General features: G+C 36.8%; 1 protein-coding gene across 1 annotated transcript; it reads left to right on the plus strand.

Moving 5' to 3' along the window:
* Window positions 1–10,607: 10,607 nt before the first annotated feature.
* Window positions 10,608–14,192, plus strand: LOC132305057 (uncharacterized). Its single transcript, XM_059802743.1, has 3 exons — window positions 10,608–11,408; window positions 13,325–13,554; window positions 13,914–14,192. The coding sequence occupies exons 1-3, from the start codon at window positions 11,030–11,032 to the stop codon at window positions 14,190–14,192; spliced, it is 888 nt and encodes a 295-aa protein (XP_059658726.1). The 5' UTR covers window positions 10,608–11,029.
* Window positions 14,193–21,488: the final 7,296 nt, after the last annotated feature.

The raw sequence follows: 21,488 nt of genomic DNA on the forward strand, positions 1-21,488 counted from the left end.
CTTTCTTATATTTGGTAAAAATGACCAATTAAAATTTATAGGTTAGACAATTCACTTTGAGAATAAGGCCTAAGTATCACTATTCTATAATGTTTTATAATTGAATAATGATTTAAGGACCGAATTCGACAGTTATCAAATTCCATGAGTGTGGTGGGAGCCCTCGTTAGAACTGATGACAAACGCTTGTTTGGTTCTGTTGGGAAATTAGATGTTAATTTTTTTTGGGAAGCGTGAAATATCAATAGACGCCGTGTTTGCGTGTAGAGAAAATATCCTATTTATTTGAATGATATATAATAAATGTGCAAAATTTCCAGAACCTCATACCGTTGAGATTTGATAAAATCTCAATAACGACAGTCTTCAATAATGGAGACGTAGAGACCCTGAACCCCAAGCCCTTCTTCTCCCACATTGTTGATTTTCTTTATGCCCTTTCTTTGCCTTCTGGAATCAAATCTATATCCCTCTTTGAAAACTGTTTTAGACTCAGTTTGTGGGAACGAATAAATTTGGTTTCTGTAGCGTAAAAATATAATAGCTCATTTTTAGAGATCGTATTATATACGTGAATGTATATACCACTTAACTAGCCTAAAAATTTCTGATCTTGTTATATCAGATATGCTTTAATATATCTAAGTTTGTATTTTGAAAATTCAAAAAGCAAGTTAATGAATTTTTGAAAATTCAAAAGACAATCGAATTAGATATAAAATGTGTCCAGCTACCCTTTTACGAAACACAATTTCCAACCTACATCATCACTTTGGGCTAGGAATGAGGATCCATTGGGTCCATTCCTTCGTGGCTCCAATGGGCTAACAATTGACCCGGTCAATCTCAACATAACTCCATTAGTGTATTAACTATTCTTAACTCCAGTAAATAAGAATGGTTAAACTCTAATTAGAAAATGGTAAATCGCTAAGTCAATTTACGTGATGACTCCTCTATGCTTAGTTATCGGATAAATAAATGTCATCAATCCGACTGCTTAATTAATCCATTTATTTTTGACTCTTCGATTATTTTCTATTTGATCACATAAATCAATTAATTTGATAAAATAATATATTTAATAAATAAATATATAAATATGAATTTTATAAATAAAAAAAACACAGAAGCCTCCGAATTTTCCTGTGATCAAACTAATCAAGTCAAAAATATATTTAATGGCATAGATGCAACAATTGAGAGTATATTCCCAAGTTATTAATTAATAATTATCCAAAGTATCGACCAACGGACTAGTGGCCTAGCGGTATCAACCTTTTACTTCCCAAAGGAAGGTTAGGGGTTCAAGTCTCAGAACAGACAAGTGTGTGTGAGTACAAAAAAAAAAAAAAAATACCCAATGAACCGGAGATTAGACCCTACGACCAATTGGATAAATCAAAGTGATTTTTAATTTATACAAGATTTTATATATTTTATACAGGAATCCATTCATGTAAATATAAATCACATACGTTATTAATTACTATTCATAAATTTCATTATGATAAGGCATACAAAACCATCGATCTCACATTTGCACTTCTAGCTAATTTGCCTCACATCTAACTCCCATGCTATCCAAATATCAATTAAAGACCTTGATTAACAAATCCTTTGTAAATGGATCTGCTAGGTTGTTCTCCGATGCAATCTTGGTCACAAGCACATCACCACGCTGTATTATATCCCTAATGAGATGAAATTTCTTCTCTATGTGTCTAGTACCTTTATGGTTTCTAGGGTCCTTGGTTTGACCAACCGTCGCACTATTGTCACAATAAAGGACCATTGTTGAGCTTGCATGTTGCACCACTTCTAAATCAGTGAGAACTTTTTTCAACCAAACAAATTTCTTTGCCGCCTCAGAGGTAGCAATATGCTCAGCCCCCATGGTTGAATCTGCAATACAAGATTGCTTCACACTTTTCCAACTGACAGCCCCACCATTAAGTGTGAACACATACCCTGAGGTAGATGACCTATTATCTACATCTGATTGAAAATTAAAATTTGTATACCTGACTGAAATGTTAGGAAGTCAAACTTTCGTATCTTCCATATTAAGAATATATAATCTGTATATATTGTCTTTCCTATTGTAATGCCTGACTTATAGCTAGATAACCTGTAATGTAGTAACAGATTCCTGACTTATAGGAATGATTAAAAATCTCCCTGTATAAATACACGATTCAGTATCAATAATATTTATTCAAGCAAATTCAATCTTTCTTCCATCTTTTCATGGTATCAGAGCAGTACTAAGATCCTGACTCATTGCTGCACCCTAATCTCTTGTGTAGCATCTCTTTTTTTCAGCCATCATGGCCAATGATGAAGTACCACCAATGCCTTCAGTCATTGGCAAGGAAATTGCCATTCCTAACACTTCTATAGATCCTTCAAAGGCGAATATCTCAAATCTCTATTTCACTCATCATTCAGATCATCCGGGTTTGGTTTTGATTTCCAAACTTTTGAATGGAGACAATTATTTTAGTTGGAAAAGGGCTATATGACTCTGGCCTTAAATCCCAAAAATAAGCTAGGCTTTGTCAATGACTCAATCAAAGCCCCTTCAGAAGAAGCTGATCCTGAAGGTTATGCGGCTTGGTCTTGGTGTAATGATATGGTCCACTCCTGGATCGTCAACACTCTCAGTCCGGAAATTTCAGACAGTGTGATCTATTACTTTACTGCTCATGAAGTTTGGGAAGATCTTCGTGAGTAATTCTTTCAAAGCAATGCACCTCGCATCTTTGAGATTCAGCGAGATATTGCCTATCTTCGACAAGAACAACTCTCTGTCTCTTCCTATTACACAAAATTGAAGGGCCTATGGGATGAACAAGCTTCCTACAACGATGCAGTACATAGGGCTCAGCAAGATCAACAAAAATTGATGCAATTTCTGATGGGATTGAATGATTCTTATAGTGCTATTCGCGGACAAATCCTCATGATGAATCCCCTTCCTTCAGTTCGCCAAGCATATTCCTCCGTCTCTCAAGAAGAAAAGCAGTGTCTCCTGAGCTCAACGCACGCTGCAAGTGATTCTGGTAGCAGTGCCGCCATGGCAGTTCGAAGCAATAACAACAAACCCACTCCAGTGACATCCGAGCGATCCGACCGCCTATATGGGTTATAGGATTTCTGATCGCCAGAAAAGTCGCCAGAGAATTTCAGTGGAGGACGCCGATTTGATCAAGACAAGCGTCGTTCTGGCTCTGGAAGAGGACGCCTTCATTGTTCCCACTGTGGAGAAATGGGCCATTGGGTCCAAACCTGTTATGAGCTACATGGGTATCCAGCGGGCCATCCAAAGGCAAAGTATAATTCAGGTCTAAGACGTTTCAACAACAATAACAAGCTAACAACTAATCATGTGTCCGAGGGCTTTTCTAAAGAATACGGAAACCAAGTTGTTGGGATTTCGGAGGCTTAATTGAAACAGCTCTTATCACTTCTTGACAACAAAAATGAAGGATCTAGCTCTCAAGCAAATGCCGTAACCAAGCCAGGTTTGTCTAAAGTCGCTTCCCGTAGTTGGATCATTGATAGCGGGGCGACAAATCATATTTCTTCATCATCTAAATTATTTTTCCGCAAAGATAAAAATTGCTCGTTGCCTCCCGTACTATTGCCTAGCGGAGAAAAAACTAATATTGTTGCAAAAGGATCATTGTCTTTGAATTCCGTCTATTATTTGCATGATGTGCTATGTGTACCTATATTCAAAGTTGATTTAATGTCAGTTAGTCATCTGACGAAAGGCCTGAATTGTTCAATAATTTTTTATCCTCAATGGTGTATTTTGTAGGATCTGGCTATGAGGAGGATGATTGGTTTGGATAAACAACATGACGGACTATACTATTTGGTGGCATTAGTTGCGAAGAAATCCGTGACCAACTCTTCCTCACCCACAAATCGACCAGCCTGCAGTCTCACTATCTCATCCACCGATCTCTGACATAACCGCTTGGGCCATGCATCACCTCCTCGTTTAAGTTTCATTGCCAAGAATTTTTTAAATTTTTTCGTTCAGTCCAATAATGTTTGTCCTATATGTCCTTTAGCTAAGTAGAGTCGTTTACCTTTCAGTCCTAGTGTAATTTATTCTATTAAACCTTTTGAAATAATTCATTATGACATTTGGGGTCATTATCGACACCCTTCTCTTTTTGGTGCTCATTACTTTCTTACTATTGTTGATGATTATACACGTTTCACATGGATTTTTTTTGATGTGACACAAAGATGAAGCACAATCACTTTTAAAACGATTCTTCAGTTATATTCTCACTCAATTTAAGTCTCACATTAAGATTTTTCGAAGTGACAATGGTGGGGAATTTATCCCACTTCATTCTTTTTTTCAAGATAATGGTGTCATTTTTCAGCATTCTTGTGTTTACACACCTCAACAAAATGGGGTTGCGGAACATAAGCATCGTCACATCTTACAAGTAGCTCGAGCTTTGAAATTTTAAGCTTAACTCCCTACCCAATTTTGGGGGGAGTGTGTTCTTACTGCTGTACAACACATCAATCGACTCCCTTTTCTGGTTCTCTCTTTCAAAACACCTTTTAAACTTCTCTACTCAAAACCACCTTCTTTTTCTCATCTCCGTGTCTTTGGTTGTTTAGCCTATGCTATTAATGTCCATACTTCTCACAAATTTGACCATCGTTCCATACCCTCAATTTTTATCGGTTATCCCATTGGTCAAAAGGCATACAAATTATTCGATTTGTCGACCAAAAAGGTTTTCACTAGCCGCTATGTAAAATTTCATGAAAATATTTTTCCTTATGCATCTGTCAAGCCCAATTCTGCTATTTTTCCTTTAAACACAAATTTTGGCCCAATTCCTCTTGTGGCCCACGACATCACTTATCCTTTTAATTCCAATCCAAACATTTCTCACCCAAACACATCACCACACAATCATACAGTTGCTCCAAATCCAAACACATCGCCTCCTTCTTCTCCAAGTCTACTACCCGCGTCTGCCTCCTCTCCTCTGCCGGAACCACCATCTACCCATCGTCCGACCATCCTACGCACCCACTCCAACCCGCTCGATCGTTGCGACCCATCCTCTCTCATTGTCTCTGAAAGTCCATCACCACCATGCACTTCACCTTTTGCGGTGCCAGAATCCTCATCAAAATCGCTCCCCAATCCATCTTTATAATCACCTCTCTTTTCACCTAAACCCGAATCCGAACCTGAACCCGCTCCGCTTCGTCGCTCCAACCGCCACACCGGTCCGCCAGTCAAACTCAACGATTATGTCTGCTCCAACGTTTGCTCGGACCAATCGGCCTCCTTATTGCCAGGTTCGACCAAAGGTACACACTATCCACTAGCCAATTATGTTTCATATTGAAGATATAAGCCTACATATCGATCTTTTGTTGCTCAAATCAGTAATATCACGGAACCTAGGTCTTATTCGGAAGCCGCCGCTCATCCTGAGTGGCATGAAGTAATGCGTTTCGAATTGCAGGCTCTCCAAGACAACGACACTTGGTCTCTTACTCCACCCCCGGCTGGCAAGACACCAATTGGCTGCAGATGGGTGTATAAAATTAAACACTGTTCAGATGGATCTATCGAGAGGTACAAAGCCCGATTGGTCGCCAAGGGCTTCACTCAGCTGGAAGGTGTTGATGAGCGCTGAAAAGTGCGTATTTAAACCCCTTAAGCTTAAGCATTCTAGTACCTTTATCTATCTTACTTTACCGTTTTAGATTGATTTCGTATTATTTCCATTTTTAGGTACTTATCCCGAAAATAAGCTAACTCAGCCAAATAAGAGCAGAAATGAAGCAATTCTAGGATAAATCAAAGAAAGAAGCCAAGTGGAAGCAAAAGGAAGAAAAAGGTGGAAATCAACATTTTCGATCGATCTCAGATCAAGATTCGATCGATCCAACATGATCGATTTCAGCACTTCAAGATGGATCAGAGCCATGATGATATTTTCAGAGATCCCAAAAGTTCGATCGATCCAACATCATTCTTCGATCGATTGAACTGCTTTGTCCTTATCCAAATGATTGATCTTATTTAGTTGTACCACCCTACCAACTACTTTTGTCCTTTTCCCAAAAATATCTTCAAAATATCTCAGATTTGTCTTTATCCAAAAAGTGCCACCAATGAAGATTGATTCAGCCTAAGTTCGATAGATCTCAGCCATGTTCAATCGATCCAAGTCCAAGGTTTGATCAATCGAACTTCCTCTAGTGCAAAAAAGTTAAATTTATAGCTCATTGAAAGTTGTCCTTTATCCAATCATTGGGAAATATTTTGTGCACTACCCAGCTCATTTTGGGTGTCATTTGACCTACCTATATAAGGATAATGATTGCTTTTTACAAGGAGGACCTCATACCATATCATATCATCTTATACCTTGTAGAACACTTAGAGAGCAAGCTTAGAGGGGGAGAAGGCTAGAGATACCATTGGAGACTCTTCATCAACCAAGGAGCAAATCTCTACCATGGAGTTAACCCTTGAGGGTTAAAGAAGCACTACCATGAGTGGCTAGACATCCTCTTGGGGCTAGAGTTAGCCCCAAGCATGCTTTCTATATCTTGATTTTGTGTATTTTTGAGGTATTAGTGTTGTAATACATGTTTTGACACTTTTATATATATAGATCTTGTTTATTCAATGATTTATTTGGTTTAATGCTTCCAATTGATCATTTCATTCTATTCATATGTCTATGTATGCTAGAATAGATGTTCATGTGTTTGTCTCTATTTCTTGTGTTATTGATGCATGTCTATGTGTATTAATGCCTTAGATCTAGAGATTGTCAAAACATAGTGCTTAAAGGAATGCTCTTGTAATTTTCTGTATAGTTTATGCTCATTTCTTGATGGATTATGCCTCTCCCTTAGCTTAATTAGTTTAATTTCATGTCATTAGCTTAATTGTAGTGTAGTGGTAGCATAATTGTTAGATGGGAGGACAATCCATGCTTGTTGTTTGATATTCTATACTTTTGAATGAAAGTAGCATATGTCTCTAACCTTATGGTGTATTTGGCTTGTGAGCTTAATGAAATGATTAACGACTTACTAGATATATTGTGCTTTTCACATGCTATTTAGATAATATATACTTAATTGCTAGATATATTGTGCTTTTCACATATTGATTAGACAATGTATGCTTAATTGGTCACCCTTACTAATTGAATCAACCAAACACACACACACACATCAATATTGCAACACACATTTCCCTCATTAGTCACTAGTTAAGGGTGTAGAAAGGTATTGCTTGGTGGTGACCTCTAAACCCCAAGATCTCTCTCTTTTTTACTTACTCTTTATTGCATTCAATTATTTAGTTTAATTTGCTCTCTAGTTTAATCAACCTACCAACCATTTGTTTGATCACTCGACCTACTAACCCTAATTGTGATTCCACAAGTTAGTACGACTCCAATCCCTTGGGACGATCCCTACTCACCCTAACTATATTTTTAGTGAAAGTAGTAGTGGCTTCTATAAATGTAAAACTTGGCCCTCGCCTTAATGCACACTCTTAAGCTTATGGTAGGACGACGACCAGGTGTCGATTATCAAGATACTTTTTCCCCCACTGCCAAGATCATCTCCGTTCACTGCTTGCTCGCGTTAGCTGCAGCTCGTGGTTGGTCCCTTCATCAAATGGATGTCAACAATGCCTTTCTTCACGGCGATTTAGCTGAAGAAATATATATGTCTCTGCCGCCAGGAATTAGGATACAGGGGGAGGAAAACTTAGTGTGTCGCCTTCATAAGTCATTGTACGGTTTGAAACAAGCATCTCACCAATGGTTCGGCAAGTTCTCAGAAGTTATTCGCTCCACTGGTTATGTACAATCTCGAGCCGATTATTCTCTGTTCACCAAAAAACAAGGCAAGTCCTTTACTGCTCTCTTGATATATGTTGATGATAATTTGATTACTGGAAATGACCCTGTTAACGTTGCTGCAACTAAAAATTTTCTGCATAGTCATTTTAATCTCAATGATCTTGGTGATTTGAAATACTTTCTTGGTATTGAGGTTTTTGATTCTAAGAACGGGATTTTTATTTCCCAACGTAAGTATGCTTTAAAAATCAATGAGGATGCAGGGCTGTTGGCCGCAACCCCTATTGATACTACTATGGAACGAGGCTTGAAATTATCGGACAAGAGCGATTTGCTCAAAGATCTGGGTCAGTATAGAAGATTAGTTGGTAGATTAATTTACTTGACTGTTTCGAGGCCAGATATAACATATGCAGTACATGTCTTGAGTAGATTTATGCACCAACCTCGAAAACTTCATATGGAATAAGCTCTTCGAGTTGTCCGATATCTAAAAGGTGCACCTGGTCAAGGCCTATTCTTCTCTTCGAATAGTGATTTCAAGTTGAGGGCTTACTGTGACTCGGATTGGGCAGGTTGCCCACTCACTAGGAGATCTATTACGGGATATTGTGTCTTTCTTGGACCTTCATTGATATCTTGGAGGTCGAAGCGACAGAAAATAGTTTCTTTCTCTTCCGCTGAGGCGGAATACCGTGCAATGACAGGAGCCTGCTGTGAGTTGACATGGCTCCGATATCTATTGAGGGACTTAGGACTTTCATATCATGAATTTGCCTTGCTATATTGCGACAACAAGGCTGCCTTACACATTGCGGCTAACCCAGTTTTTCATAAGCGAACTAGGCACATTGAGATGGATTGCCATTACATTAGAGACAAGATCCAAGATGGTCCCGTGACTACAAGATATGTACATTTTGCACATCAGCTAGTAGACATCTTGACCAAGCCTTTGGGGAAAGAGATCTTTGTTCCTATGATTCACAAGTTGGGAGTGCAGGATATCCACTCTCCAACTTAAGGGGGAGTGTTAGGAAGTCAAACTTTCGTATCTTCCATATTAAGAATATATAATCTGTATATATTATCTTTCCTATTGTAATGCCTGACTTATAGCTAGACAACCTGTAATGTACTAATAGATTCCTGACTTGTAGGAATGATTAGAAATCTCCCTGGACAAATACACGATTCAGTATCAATAATATTTATTCAAGCAAATTCAATCTTTCTTCCATCTTTTCATGGAATAACCCCATCACCTCCATAAATGAGTATATAATCCTTGGTCCTTCTCAAATATTTGAGAATGCACTTGACTGCAGTCCAATGCTCTTGTCCCAGATTGGACTGAAATTTTTCGAAGCATATGGTACATATCTCATTTGCTCTTTCTCTTCAGGTGTCTTAGGACATTGATCCTTAAAAAGAGCCAGACCATGCCTGAAAGGCATAAAACCTCTCTTTGAGTGCTACATACCGAACCTGGTCAGAATCTTTTCGATATAAGAAGCTTGAGATAAGCCAATCATTCTTCTTTTTTGATCATGCAAAAGTCCGATCCCAAGAATATAACTTGCTTCTTCCAAATCCTTTATGTCAAAATGACTTGACAACCATATCTTTGCAAATAATAGAGCCCCTACATCATTTCCAATGAGTAGAATGCCATCCACATATAATATGAGAAAAATCACTACAATACCCTGTATCTTCTTATACACGCATGGCTAATCAACGTTTTGTTAAAAACCGTAGAATGCCATCCACATATAATATGAGAAAAATCACTACAATACCCTGTATCTTCTTATACACGCATGGCTAATCAACGTTTTGTTAAAAACCAAAGGACTTGATTGTCTGATCAAAACGGATGTCCCAACTTAGTGAAGCCTGTTTAAGCCCGTATGAATTGTAAAAATCTAGCCAAAAAGAGAGAGCCAAAACAGACCATGATTCAACTTGCCTATTTAATTGGTTTGCAAGAGCGCAACTGGTTCGCGACTGGTTCCACTTCGCCAGTGAGCTTTTGTATGAAAAACATTTTTGAAAATTCATACGCACGACTGGTTCCGCATAGGCACGCTTTTGAAAATTCATATGCGCAACTGGTTCTGCATAAGCAGTAAGTAATGAATAAAAAATGAATTTAATGAATGAAAAATGAATTTGAGAATTTCAGTTCACGACTGATTCGTATATAGAATGTGACTGGTTCCGCAACATCAGTTTACATATTGAACTATATCATTCTAAATGCCTAAACCAAAACTCACTAATGATGCGTGTCATTACCAACATACATTCCTTAACGTGATGTTATCAACCAAATCAATATTGAATGCATATTGGTTGCACTTGTTGTTTTGCTTCCGACATAAAGACACAAAAATTAAACAAAATAGTATAATTTGATCGGATACGTTTTGACACCATAATTTGTCAATTATTATACAAAATTAATATCTTACAATCTAAACTCCATGAGGCGCTTTAGAAGATAACTATCATAATATCGTGTATCTCTTCGACCTCCCATTAGAATATAGAAGAGTGAGAGATACTTGTCAGACTTAAAAATAAAAAATAAAATAGGGGTTTTTTTACTTCACCACCTATGTTTTAGTAGCTTAAATCGTTAGGGCTTGTGTAGTGTATTTGTTATTTTATATCTTCTAGTAGGGTAAAACATATGAACATGGAAATTAATCAAATCCCTATATAATCAAATTATTAGAGCGGTTGAAAAGACACTCTCAAAAAGACAACCTGGTAGCGCATTCCTATGTCAAATTATTCACGTGCTTGACTTAATACTTACATGCCCTGCTTTCGTTTTATTATTATTTTCAGTAAATATCTCGAATCACAATAAAAAAATTCTTAATATTAAGATTGAGATCATTTTTTAAATATGTGAAAAATCAAATTAATAATTAAATATTTCAATAACAAAAACCCATCAAAGAAAAAAAAAAAAAGTCATCAAATGTTTTGACCTTGAAAGAAAGAAAATTTGTTTTTTTAGTATTTTGTGTTTGATCAAGAAAATGGAAAGAACTATTTGCTTTGAATCTTGAAAATCAAAGTAAAACATTGTACTAATTAGTAGTATTATTTTGCAGACCATGAAAGAGAAAAAGCTTGAGCTAGAGATGAAGAGCGAAGTGTCGAGCCATCTGGGGGCATGGTGCGAGCTGGATGGAAAGGTGGTGATGGTCACCGGTGCGTCGTCGGGACTCGGCTGGGAATTCTGTCTCGATCTCGCCAAAGCCGGTTGCAAGATTATCGCTGCCTCTCGCCGAATCCAACGGCTCAAATCTCTCTGTGACCAAATCAATGGATTCGCGGCCTTCTCCGACCATCCTCAACCCAACGCTCCTCTTCGAGCCGTGGCTGTTGAGCTCGACGTGAGCGCCAATGGTGCCACCATTGACGCCTCTGTACGGAGAGCTTGGGACGCGTTTGGCCGTATTGATGCTTTGATCAATAACGCTGGTGTTAGAGGTATTTCCATTATAATTTGGTAAAGTTGAATTTGTTAGCGGCACATACACCTCTCACTGTCTATATATATATATACACGTGTGTGTGTGTCAGTGCGTTGCAAGCGAGAAATTATTACTCACAACAACACTTGATGCACCAGCAAATGTATAAGCTTTATTTAATATTTTTTTTTGGTGAACATCTTCGAAGAAATTTCACTAAGTGTTTGTTAACGAAGAAATGAGATGTACAAATTTCTAGCCATAGCCCAAGTACTCCTGTCTTTCCTTAAATATGTTTTATTTATTTATTTATTAATAAGCCATACAAATACTAGCACTCTTATATATTGGATTGCAAGTGGCCGTGTTGCCCAAATAATTGGGTTGCTTCTGAGAGACTGTGTTCGAGTCTTGCAATCTTTTCCTCTCCCCTTTCCCTCTAACGAGTCCCTAACACTTTCGCCATTAATATATATATATATATATATACATACCGGGTTACAATTGAGACTAAAATCGGGTTCAAAAGGCAACAAAAAAAAAGGTTAGAATATGAAACTCAAGGCCATGATCCGGGTGGGCATTATCTAGTGGTTTAATTGGTTAAACGTCCAGTCCTTCGAGTGTCCCCCTTCCCTTTGTTTGTCAAAAAAAAAAAAAATCAGAGCATGATCAGGGTAAAAACGTAGTGCGAGATTTTATTTTATTTATTTATTTATTCAATTTGAGTGCAGTTTTGGTTTCTCAGATTCCAACTTTATCTGAATTCTTTAATTAATTTCTACAAGTGTATTTTCTAGGCTATATTTACTGATCATGATTGAGGATTACTCTTCAAGTCCTAATTTTGCCGGATGTCTATCAAAATTCACCATCCATGATAAGGAATTTTAGTTGTGTTACTTGTGTGGTTGTGTTAGCTAATGGATATATCATACTCAGTTTAAATGATTTGGGGTGTTAGGGATTGCAATTAGGGTGTATTCTCTGCTCGACTTGACTTAGAAGGCGTTAGTTATGAAACACAGGGTTTTTGTAGGGATAGTTGAGAGGTGGATTGTGTGACCTGATGTTGAGGTAATGTTGCGTACATGTTATTCTTTTTAGAACTCACAATGGCGGGAGTCTCGTGCACTTGGTGAGGTGGAACATGATTTCTGTGTAGCCTAATTAATTGTGGATATGGATATCTCTCTTCCATGGACATAGACCGCTTGCAAATATTGCGGTTGTGTTCTTGTGATTTTCTATTTTCCTTTAAAAAACTAAATCCATTGTGCATATCGACAGTACCGGTTGTTACATCTTTGTGGGTTTTGAGAGAGCACCCGCACTCAGATTGTTCCCAGATCCGTTGAGTACATCGGAAGTGAATGGGTTCCCGAATTTGACTCTTAGCAACTCCTATGTTCGAAGCAAGATGTTTAATTCGACCCGAATTACACTGTATTGGCATCATAAAGACATGTCAATAGAATTTCATCAGAGGTGCATGTGATAGGTAGGATTGTTTATATTGTCCAATTGCTTTGTGTGGTGGTGCTGTGGATGATCTCTTGATATGTTACTTTAGTCTTATTTTTTGTGTATTAGCCCCATGCTTGATTGCCTAGTTTTTCATTTTGTTGCAAGTCATTACCATGAGACAAAAATTCATACTAAATAAATAAATAAATAAAACGAACCAAAACAAGAAAGGAATTTTGAGATAGAATTCCCATCAGCAAAATAAATTGTTACATAAGTACTAAAGATTTATTACTACTCCTTGCCATTGTATTGTTTTTTCTTTTTTCTCTATTTTTATTTCTGTATGATAGATTAATACATTCTTCATTCAATAACCGAATATTGGACTCTTATGTTTTTCATTTTACTTCTGCAACATTGATTTGAGCTTTTTAAGTGTATTCTAACTTGTGTATATTTTAGGAGGCGTGCATAGTCCGTTGGATTTATCAGAGGAAGAATGGAATAATACTGTTAAAACAAACTTAACAGGTTCATGGTTGGTGTCAAAATATGTTTGTATACGCATGCGTGATGCTAATCTCGGGGGATCAATTATCAATATTTCTTCTATTGCTGGTATTAATCGCACGCAGTTCCATGGAGATGTTGCCTATTCTTCTTCGAAGGCGGGCCTAAATACCATGACAAAGGTAATATCTTCTCGCATGTTATGCAATTGGTTCAAAGTTCGGTTGCCTTCTTTGTTAGGTGCCTGGTATCGTACTGCTAGGCCACTCACCTGTTAGTAAGTTTATTACATCTTAAAATATTAGTTACTCGAAACCCCATGCCGTGTGACATTGTTAACGACTAAATTATATATTCGCTGCAACAGAATTTCCATTCATACTGTGTTTTGTCAATTTACATTTCGTTTTTCTTTTCCTTAGTCTGTACCAGTGTCTTGTTTTTCTTTTTCCAAGTAATTGAGCTGCCAGTCAAAAAAATTCTGAATTTTGTATCCAAGGATTAAATTTGATGGCTTATTCAACTAACAATAATATATCAGGTCATGGCCTTAGGATTGGCGCGCCACAAAATCAGAGTAAACTCGATATCACCAGGTTTCTTCAGATCTGAGATCACTGAGGGTCTCATGCAAAAGGACTGGCTCAACAATGTGGTTTCGAAAACTGTCCCTTTGAAAACTTTCGGCACAATAGACCCGGCATTGACTTCACTGGTACGATACTTGATCCATGACTCTTCTCATTATGTGACCGGCAACATTTTCATTGTTGATGCCGGTTCTACATTACCAGGTGTTCCCATTTTCTCCTCTCTTTGAATCATTATTAATCTAATATGTTTTTAACTCGAGAGAACATTGTCCCATTTTGTTATATCTCAATTATTAAGGACTGGCTGCACGAATCCTAATTTGTCATTATATTTCTATCTTTACCTTATAATAGATTTTCGTTTTCTTTTTTATTTTAATTGATAGTATTGTAAGATACGAAAATATGGAGTAAAAATTAACAAATAAGTGATTTTAGTTCTTATAAGATCGAAGAATATAAAATAAAATGATTGTTGAACCCTTTCACCCTCATGCAATAGATGAAGTCATGTACACTGAATGTCCTTTTTTCAGTCGATTGGAAATTGTTGTAAATCTGAGTACTTTCGAAAATTATATTCTAAAAACCGAAACATTGAAATGTTTCCTCAATCACCTCCAACACCAGCAGCATTGTGCAGAGCATCCATATATGTATGTGTGTGTGTGTGTATATGCTCAAAAGTTTATGCAGATTGATGCCTCGATCAGCATTCATATCGAGATCAACAGCCATTGTTTGAACAATGTTGGTAGTCATTGGATCATTCTTACGACGTAGAGCTTGCCGAAGTCTTATCATCGTCGGGTTATTCGGCTTGGTGTCTAATTTTGTCAAATTGGCTCAACTTTTCACAACAGTTCACTTTTTTTTTTTTTTTTTTTGGGGTAGATAAAGGACCTTGCAGGGGAAGCCCATCTATTAGAAAAAGAAAAATAGTTTTTCTAGAAGATAAGCCACAAAGAAGACAACCAAAGTCTACATGGGATGGAGTAGTAAAAAATAATTTAAAATTTAAATTAAAAAAAATATAATAGGAAAGAATGAAAAACAGAGAATTCATATGATCGATCCCATCATCGTGCAAAATTTTGTTTTTAGATTACGCTCTTTTATAATGTTGTGTTCGGTATGCAAGAATGAAATGAAATGCAAGTGGGAATAGAATGAGAATAAGTTCTATTATTTGGTTACAAATATGTAATGTGCAAGAATGGAATGATATGTAGTAATAACCATTTTAGTATTTCGTTGAACTAATTTAAATTTTAAAATCAAATGAATTTCAAATTGAATTATACAATAGTAACCAATAAATTAAATTAATAAAATAACATTCTTCTATAATTTTTTAAAAAAAGAAATAGAGGCGGGTGTGGATGATGGTGATGATGGTGGTGGAGGTGGAAAGCTATATTGATATAGGAGGTGATGTTGGAAGGCAACGTCAGCGGTGATAGTGGCGGCAAAAGATGACAGTAGTGGTGGTGGTGGTGGTGGCGGCAGTGGCAGTATCCCAACCAATCATGTATGAAACTCATCCATTCTTTCCTTTAGTTCTCTTAGGCTCTCATGGGGATAGAAAGACAAGTATAATGAACTAAGTACTATAATTTTTTTTACAAGGATAGTTTGCTCTCACATTATACACCATATCTCATACCAACATGCTTGTGGTTTAGTGGTACCAAATTCTTATTTTTTTTAAAAAATGTTCGAAGTTCGAACTTTAGGGAAGGTATATGTGTACGAATACCAACTAAAAAAAAAAATATACACCATATCTCATGTATGAATTAAGCACCTCAAATCCCCCATAGAGCTCAAGGAATTAAAAATATATTCAAATTCTTTCTCAGCTTCAAACTTTTGTGAAGATGAAAACTTAAATTGCAAAACTAAATATAAAGAATTCATGGTTGTTTCATTATCTTGTTACCCAACAAGAAGTCAATTTAAATATAAACCATTCATTCAATATTGGGTCCATTAAATCAGATTAATTTTCAAAATTTCAAAGCTTCATCCAACATAAATGTTACAACTGCAACCATCAAACACCCATAGCCAATTAGCCGTCTTATCTTCTTTAGAAGTCATAGCTGTTAAATTGCATGTAACAAATCAATTATAAAATTATTATTTGGAGCAATAATTCTACTAGGATCATCAATGAAAGAAGTATATAAAGTAGTAGCATCAATGAAAGAAGTATATGCGAAAGAAACTTTCATTTTAGTCCGGAAAATGTTTTTGGGAAATTTTCAGAATTGAAGAAAGTAGTAGTAACTGTGGAAATTTTTTATGGGTCTGCGTGGATTCTTAGTGGGATCGCCAAATCAATACCCAAAAAACTATGTAATGGGTTGTGAACTGTGGTCTAATTTCATTTGGGTTCCGTTTGGTTAGTGTAAAGTAACTAGAAAAGAAAAGAAAAAAAAGAAATGAAAATTTTTAAAATTTTGTAAATGCTTTGTTAGAGTGAAAAAGGAAATTTTAAGAAAAATAGAATTCTCGCAACTTTTCCCCAAAATGATTGTTGCATAAAACACGGAAAAGTTATACTTTCCCACAAGCGTACTGCATTTATTTCCTAATTTCTAATTATTCCCCTAATCGAAACATATCCTATTGTCGTACAATTATATGAAAATACAAATATTTTAAAATTTTGACACATACAGCTCAACAAAGTATTGTTTTGTTTTGTTTTGTTTTATATCTTATTGGGATTTTTACATATAAGTGTAGTTATATAAGTGTAGTTATGGATCCATATTTACGGTATATTTACGGTATCATGTAGTCAAAGTTTCAAAAAAAACATGAAGTTGACCTAATCACTAATGCGGACATCAAATTTTACTATTGATTATAATATTTCCCTAGAATACCTTTTTACTCGTTCCTTCCCCTTCCGGCCTTCTCTCTCCATCTCCACATCACCTCTGTCTCTCCACCAATCGCTGTCGGCTGATGCTTCACCACCACCACGAAACCACCGTTAAAACTAGTTTCATATTATTTTGAAACTAATTTCAATTGGGAAATTGTAAAGAACAAAAACACATTTCTGGAATTACAAGTTAAAACCCCATAAATAGACAATCAATCAAAGCAAAAAAATATAAATTTATAAAGCAAAACCAACTTAGACTTTGTGTTGGAGGAGACTCTTTATGCTGAATATTTCCTTGTACACCAGCAATTCCCCATTATACAAAAAAACAGAAGCAACCAAACAAATTTAACTTAATCAACACAAACAACAACAACCCATTATCAAGATTAGACTTCTATTTTCACTCATCCACTAATACCAACTCATAGAACAAGAAAATTAACTAAAATGATGCTCACCGGAATCGTACTGTAATTTACAAAAATGTGTCTCTTATGCTTTCTTCGGTGCCGTTAGATTGATGGAATCTACTCGTCGTTGCTGAAAAGAAGCTCGCCATTGTGATGGTCCCCGTGTGAGCTTGCTGTCGCCAAAGTGAAGCTCGTTGTCGCCAAAGTTCAATGGAGCCGCAAGGACCGCCATCATCTGCACGCCGTGTACTCCGTTATTGCCGTCTCTGGCCAATAAGTCCATTCTTGCAACAGAGAGGGAAAGGTAGTGTTTGTTTGGGCTGAAAAGGTCACGGGATAATAAGGTAATTTGGTTCAAAAGTAGAGGGGTATTTTAGGCAAAATTTTATAATGAATGGTAAAAATTTATCATTAGGTTAAGTTCATTTTTTCGAAATTATAAAACTTTGATTAGATGATACTGTAAATATGAGTCCGTAACTACCCTTATTTTATTTGCTGAGATTAAACCACAAATGTTAATCATTATTGAAACCAAGGTCCAATAGGGAAATGTCAATGCTATCCATAGATACCTTGCTCCTCATTGGCATATTCTTGCTATTTTAACCTTGGTAGAATGTGAATTCTCTATAATCCTATTAATCTCAAGGTTCATAAGCTTTCAGCAAATGCTCAGGCTATTCATTATAATGTGACTGATATTAACACTCGAATAATATTTTTTTCTATGCCATCTATGCTTACAACACTGCAGCCCAGAGGAAAAGCCTTTGGGATAACATTGAGGTTCAAGCTCCATCCATAACCTAAACTCATTGGGTTGTCATGGGTGATTTCAATGTCATCAGGTATCCTAATGAGAACTATGGTGGATACTCAACATGGAATGCTGGTATGATTGATTTTAATTAATGTCTCCATGACATTGAGCTAATAGACCTCAGGTATAATGGATTTTTCTATACCTTGTCAAACAAAAGTGGAAGTATTCCAAGCATCTAGAGGAAGCTTGACAGAATGATAACAAATAATGGGTGGATGGACTCTCTTCCTACTTCTAGTTGCACTTTTCTCCCTTATGGTATCTCAGACCATTCACCTATGGTTTTCAAAACAGGTGATCCTAAGCCCAAGAGGAATATTCCATTCAAGTTCTTCAATTTTATTGGCGATCACAAGGATTTCCTCTCTACTGCATGTTGCTGATTGAGGTCTGGTCCCAAAACATTCGTGGAACTTTAACGTTTCAATTTACTAGGAAGCTACAAAAGCTGAAGCACTAGCTTAGTTACTCAATACTAAGGAATTTAGTGACCTATCTGGTAGAGTTTCTGAAGCTAAGGAAGCCCTAAATAGTTGCCAAGTTAAGCTTGATGCCGACCCAACCAATGAACAACTCAGAAGAAGAGAAAAAAAAAACCTTATCAAGAACTACTATAATTATTAGCTGAAGAGCAGCTCTACCTGCAAAAGTCCATAATCAAGTGGTTAAAGATGGGGATAAGAACACAAATTTCTTCATGAAGACTTTCAACATGTATAACAGGAAAAAAATGTTAATCTTACCCTTCCTAATGGAAATTCCACTATATCTTCATATGCTATCAAAGGAGGAGGTCTCAATCACTTTATAAGAATCCATGGCAGCCATGCTAGCAACTATATAGGGATTCATGATCTTAGGGCTGTGTTCAACTATGTTATACCTAACGAGTTACTTGGTTCAGTTGTTGTTCCCACCCTTGATGATATTAAGAGATGTTTTTTCAGCCTTAATAACAATAAGGCTCCAGGCCCAGATGAATATAATGCATATTTCTTTGAAAACGCATGGCTAATTATTGGTGATGATGTATCTATGGCAGTTCGTGAGTTCTTCGGCAATGGTTATCTCCTTAAAGAAATCAGCAAACTTCTCTTGCCCTAGTTCCTAAGGTGGCAAACCCAACCACTATGAATGACATCAGGCCCATTGCATGTTGGAATACTATTTATAAGGTCATTTCTAACATCTTTGCAATGAAAATTCAACCCATCCTTCCTACCATATTTGACAAGAGTCAAACAGCCTTTATGAAGAACAGAAGAATTGGAGATGGATTCTTTCTTGTTCAAGAGCTGATGAAGGGCTACCACACTTCTTCTCCCATCCCAAAATGTACTCTTAAGGTGGAAATCCAAAAAGCTTATGATTCTATAAACTGGGAATTCTTGATTGACACTCTCAGTATCCTAAACTTTCCCCCCATTTTATTCAATGGATCAAAGCTTGCATTACCAGCCCATCCTTCTCATTCTCAATCAATAAAGAGTTGTATGGATACTTCAGAGACACAAAAGGTCTCAGGCAGGAAGACATCGTCCCCCTTTTTTTGTTTGTCATTATTATGCGGCCGGTTTTACCTTCCATTTTAACCGAAGCCATTGAGAATAACCCTGCTTTTACCTATCACTGGAGGTGCAAAACAAACAAGATTTCCCATCTTAGTTTTGTAGATGATCTAATTATTTTGTGCCATAGGGACTGCGACTCCCTCACAATCCTTATTAATGGCCTCAAAACTTTCTGACATCTCTCATGATAAAAAGAAGTGTTCCTAATGACATTCAGACAGGCATGAAATACTTAGTTGCCTATTAAGGACTTGGGGCTCCCTCTGTGCTCAACCAGACTCCAAGACAATGATTGCAAGCTCCTCATTGACAAAATCACAAGCAGAGTGAGCAGTTAGACCGCCAAGTTCCTTTCATATGCAGGAAGACTTCGGCTAATTAAAGCTATCATGGTAAGTATGCACAATTATTGGAGCAATCATTTTATAATTCCTGTGTAGGTCATTAAGCAAATCAATGCTACTATTAGAAGATTCTTTTGGATTGGGTACGAACTTAAAGCCAGAGGAGCAAAGGTTAACTGGTTAGATTTATGCAAACCCAAGGTGTTTGGGGTTTGGGAATTCCAAATCTATCCTCAAACATATATGGAATATCTTCCATGGCAAAGGTCAATCCTTGTGGCATGATTGGGTTCATTCAGTTCTCATCAAAGACAAAAGCTTCTGCAGTATCAAACCCTCTCATCTGAGCTCTTATAATTGGTGACTGATTCTCAAATTGAGGAGTTTTGCTAGGACCTTCCTTACGCACATTGTTGGTGATGGGAAATCTCTCTATGTGGCATGATTACTGGCTACCATTTGGGCCATTAGACCAAAGAGTTTATCCAATCCTTATTTCTAATTCAACATGGGAGATAATGCTAAGGTGAGCACCTTAATCAGAAACTCACAATGGAGACTGCCTCCTTCATTCATGAATCTTGTCCCTTCCATTGGGAACATTGAGCAAACCCCTATGATTCATGCCAATTCTGAAGACAGACCCTCTTGGACTTTGTACAATTCAATCTTAAGCAGACAAACCATGCTCTGCTCCCCCCTCTGCTCTTTTTGCCACAGGGAAGTGGAGTCCCATGATCATCTTTTCTTCAATTTCCCCTACTCCACTCGAATTTGGTAATTTTTCTAGCATTATTGTGGTGTTTATCATGGTGCTCACAAAGTCAGTTTTATTGCAAACTAGATTTGCACCATCTAGAATGCCAACTCTAAGTCTCTTACGGCTTGTACTTATAAGCAATGCTTGGCCGGATGCATATCATTTAATCTTTTTTGGTAAATACTGCTCTTGGAGCCTCCCCAGCAGCGTGTGTGGTGAAGATTCTCTGCCTAGCTTCCCGAGTCTGTTTCTTTTCTTCATCTTATTCCTCAGTTCTGCTTGTTGGGATTTATATGTCCTGACATAGCAAATTCCTGTTTGGATTAAAGTGACATAAGTTCCTGACGTTTCTGAAATATTTATGCTTTATACAATTGGTGAATTCAATGTATTATGTTTCGATTTATTATAGAATTGATAGTGTTCACTTGATTACAAGAGATATTTATATATGTATGTGATGGCGATCAATACATGAATATAAATAGTAATCATAAATGGCTCATAATCGGTAATTATGGATGGACTCATAATTAATTAAAACTTGAACTGGATCCGCATTAGGTTGAGATATATTGCGAGAGTCGTCGTATGCAATTACTTCCTATCACCGTCATGGCATTTGACTCTTAAGTATGAGGAAAGTATAGACTATTTTATTAATTAATAATTACTTTAATTTGTTCGGCGGATTTTTCGGGATCTTT

This window comes from Cornus florida, unplaced genomic scaffold (assembly GCF_030987335.1).
Source record: "Cornus florida cultivar Cherokee Brave unplaced genomic scaffold, ASM3098733v1 CherokeeBrave_3.0.0_Hap2_Chr04, whole genome shotgun sequence".
In the NCBI taxonomy this organism is placed as follows: Eukaryota; Viridiplantae; Streptophyta; class Magnoliopsida; order Cornales; family Cornaceae; genus Cornus; species Cornus florida.